This window comes from Otolemur garnettii, unplaced genomic scaffold (assembly GCF_000181295.1).
Source record: "Otolemur garnettii isolate 467f Iridium unplaced genomic scaffold, OtoGar3 scaffold00005, whole genome shotgun sequence".
Classification (NCBI taxonomy): domain Eukaryota; kingdom Metazoa; phylum Chordata; class Mammalia; order Primates; family Galagidae; genus Otolemur; species Otolemur garnettii.
The window spans coordinates 833,896-837,551 of record NW_003852400.1 but is presented as its reverse complement, the minus strand read 5'-3'; the positions used below and the strand labels follow the sequence as shown (position 1 = coordinate 837,551).

General features: G+C 37.0%; 1 protein-coding gene across 1 annotated transcript in view; it reads right to left on the bottom strand.

Annotated features, from left to right (window-relative positions):
- LAMB4 (laminin subunit beta 4) overlaps nt 1-3,656 on the bottom strand; it is a 99,883-nt gene that overhangs the window by 78,507 nt on the left and 17,720 nt on the right. Inside the window, exon 6 of the mRNA XM_003782586.2 lies at nt 3,185-3,248. Within this exon, the coding sequence (XP_003782634.1) occupies nt 3,185-3,248 (64 nt within the window). The remainder of the gene's footprint in view (nt 1-3,184; nt 3,249-3,656) is intronic.

Here is a 3,656-nt window from a genome sequence, read left to right as displayed (position 1 = left end):
GGTTTGTATCCAGCCCTGGCCTGCCAAACAATAATGATGGCTGCAACCAAAAAACAGCTGGGCGTTATTGTGGGCACATGTGGTCCCAGATACTTGGGAGTTTGGAGTCAGGAGACTCGCTTGAGCCCAGGAGTTGGAGGTTGCTGTGAGCTATGATGCTAGAGTGTGACAGCACTCTACCCAGGGGGACAGCTTGAGGCTCTGTCTCAAAAAAAAAAAAGAAAAAAGAAAAGCTTTTCCTTTCAGAATGGAAAAAGAGAAGGATGCCCACTCTCACCAGTCTTATTCAACATAGTACTAGAAGTCCTCACCAGAGAAATTAGGCAAGAGAAAGAAATAAAAAGCATCCAAATTGGAAAAGAAGTCAATTTGTCCCTGTTTATAGGTGACATGATTACATATAGAAAAAACTCAAAAGAGTCCACCAAAAACTTCTTAGAACTGATAAACCTGATAAACAAGTTTAGTAAATTTGTGGTATATAAAAATCAATAGTATTTCTATATACCTATAATGAATAGCTGAAAAAGAAATCAAGAAGACAATCCTATTTATTTATTTATTTATTTGAGACAGAGTCTCACTATGTCACCCTCAGTAGAGTGCTGTGATATCACAGCTCATAGTAACCTCAAACTCTTGGGCTTAAGCGATTCTCTTGCCTCAGCCTCCCAAATAGCTGGGACTACAGGCGCCCACCACAACACCTGGCTATTTTTTGGTTATAGTTGTCATTGTTGTTTGGCAGGCCCTGGCTGGATTCGAACCTGCCACCTCTGATATATGTGGCTGGCGTCCTAGCTGCTGAGCTATAGATGCCAAGCCAAGAAGACAATCCTATTTATAATAGCTACCAAAAAAGAAAAACATAAGAACAAATTTAGCTTTTAGCTAAGGAGGTGAAATACCTCTATAAGGAAACTAGAAAACACTAATGAAAGAAATTAAAGATGACAGAAACAAGTGGAAAGCCATCCCATTCTCATGGAGTGGAAGAATTAATATTGTTAAAATGACCATCATATTACTCAAAGCCATCTGCAGATTCAATGCAATCCTTATCAAAATATTAATACTATTCTTCATGGAAATAGAAAAATCTTAAAATTCATGTGAAACCATAAAAGAACCTGAATAGACAAAACAATCCTGAGTAAAAAGAACAAGACGAGAGGTATCACATTACCAGATTTCAAAAAACTAATGAAGACAGCATTAAACTGTCTGTTACTGTCATGAAAACAGACATATAGACCAATAGAACAGAGTGGAGAAATTAATCCACTATCCATATCTACAGCGGACTGATTCTTGACAAAGGTGCTACGTATGCTCACTGGGGAAAGGACAGCCTCTTTAACAAATGATGCTGGGAAAACTGGATGTCCTCATGCATAAAAATGAAACCAGACCCCTACATCTCACCCTCTATAAAAATCAACTCAAAATGGATCAAAGTCATAAATGTAAGACCCCAAACTTTAAAACTACTGGAAGAAAATATAGGGGAAATGCTTTAGGACATTGGTCTAGGAAAAGATTTTATGAATAAGACTGCAAAGGCAGGGCCGGGGCAGTGGCTCACACCTATAATCCCAGCACTCTGTGAGGCCAAGGTGGACAGATTATCTGAGCTCATGAGTTTGAGACCAGCCTGAGCGAGAACAAGACTCCATCTCTAAAAGTAGCCAGGCACTATGGCGGGCACCTGTAGTCCCAGCTTGGGAGGCTGAGACAAGAGAATCACTTGAGCACAAGAGTTAGAGGTTGCTGTGAGCTATGATGCAACAGCACTCAACCAAAGGTGACAAAGTGAGACTCTGTCTCAAAAAAAAAAAAAAAAGACTTTAAAGGCATAAGCAACAAGAGCAAAAATAAACAAATGGTATTATATGAAACTAAAGCTTCTGTACAGCAAAGGAAACAATCAATACAATGAAAAGACAACCTACAGGTTGGGAGAAATATTTTCAAGTTATTCATCAGATAGGAGACTAATATCTAGAATATACAATAAACTCAAACATCTCAACAGCAAAAAATAATCTGATTTAAAAATCTACACATGATCTGAACAGACATTTCTCAAAAGAAGACATGTAAGTAGCTCAAAATTTATGGGAAAATGCTCGACATTACTAATCATCAGGGCAATGAAAATCAAAACCACAATGAGGATGTATCACTTCATCTCAGGATGGTGATTAAGACAAAAAATAACAAACGTACTCTCAGTGAACCTGAAACAACTAACTCACTCACTAACTAAATAATAAAATACTAATAAATGTTAGTGAGGATCTGGAGAAAGGAGAATCCGTATACACTGCTGGTGAGAATGTAAACTAGTATAGTCACTATGGTGAACATTATAGAAGTCTTTCAAAAAGCTACACACAGAATTACTATGTAAATCAGAAATCTCACTATTGGGCATTTATCCAAAGGACAGGAAGTCAGTATATATTAAGGAGACATCTACACCCATGTTTACTGCAGCACTAGTCATAACAGCCAAGACATGGAATCAACCTAGGCATCCAACAACAGAATAAAGAAAAGGTGATACACACACACACACACACACACACACACACACAATGGAATACTAGTCAGCCATAAAAAGAATGCAATGCTATCATTTGTGGCAACATGGATGGAACTGGAGGATATTATGTTAAGTAAAATAAACCCAGAGTAGAAAGTTAAACAGCACATGTTTTCACTCACATGTGGACTTTTTAATCAGCTAATCTTATCAAAGTATAAAAGGAGAACAGAGGATACTAGTGACTGGGAATCGTAGGGGGAATGGAGGGCTAGGGGGAAATTGGTAAAGGATACAAGATCAGTCAGATAGCAGCCATGAGCTCTAGCATTTTACACCACAGTAGGATAACCACAGTTAACAATATGTTATATAGTTTCAAATGGATGAAAGGAGGATAGTGAATGTTCCCAACATAAAGAAATGTGACTGTTTCAGATGATGGATATGCTAATTACCCTGGTCTGATCACCATACATTACGTGTATTGAAACATCACTGTGTACCCCATAAATATATCAAATTAGTAAATATCAATTAAAAATAACATTTAAGAGTTTTTTCATTTGCAAGAAATATTCCAACCACAAAATTTTAGAAAAAGAGTTGATGTGAAAAATATAAAGGAATTCATACCTTGGATATAGGGGCTATAAGGGTTTTCAATTTCAAAACTAGGATCCAAAACTTTAAAAACAACCTGTAAAACAAATGTAGGTAATTTATAGTAAATTGCCCCAAAACATAATTGTCAAATACGGTCTTAAAGAAGAGACCCTGACCTTATAAAAAGGTTGAGCCATTGCTTCCCAGTTGGTATAGGGTACAGATTATCATTTGGGTTACCATATTAGTTAAAGTACTGAGGACAAAAATGAGTATATGTTATTAATTGGGGTAGAAGGTGGGGAGTGGATGGGGAGAAATTACTTAATGGGTACAATGTATATTATTTGGGCGATGGATACTTAAAAGCCCTGACCTCATCACTGTGCAATCTATGCATGAAAACAAAATTTCACTTGTACTTCATACATTTATACAAATAAAAGTTATTAATCATGGCTGGCTCTTTATCCACAAGTGGTTGATAGACAGAAATGGTGAA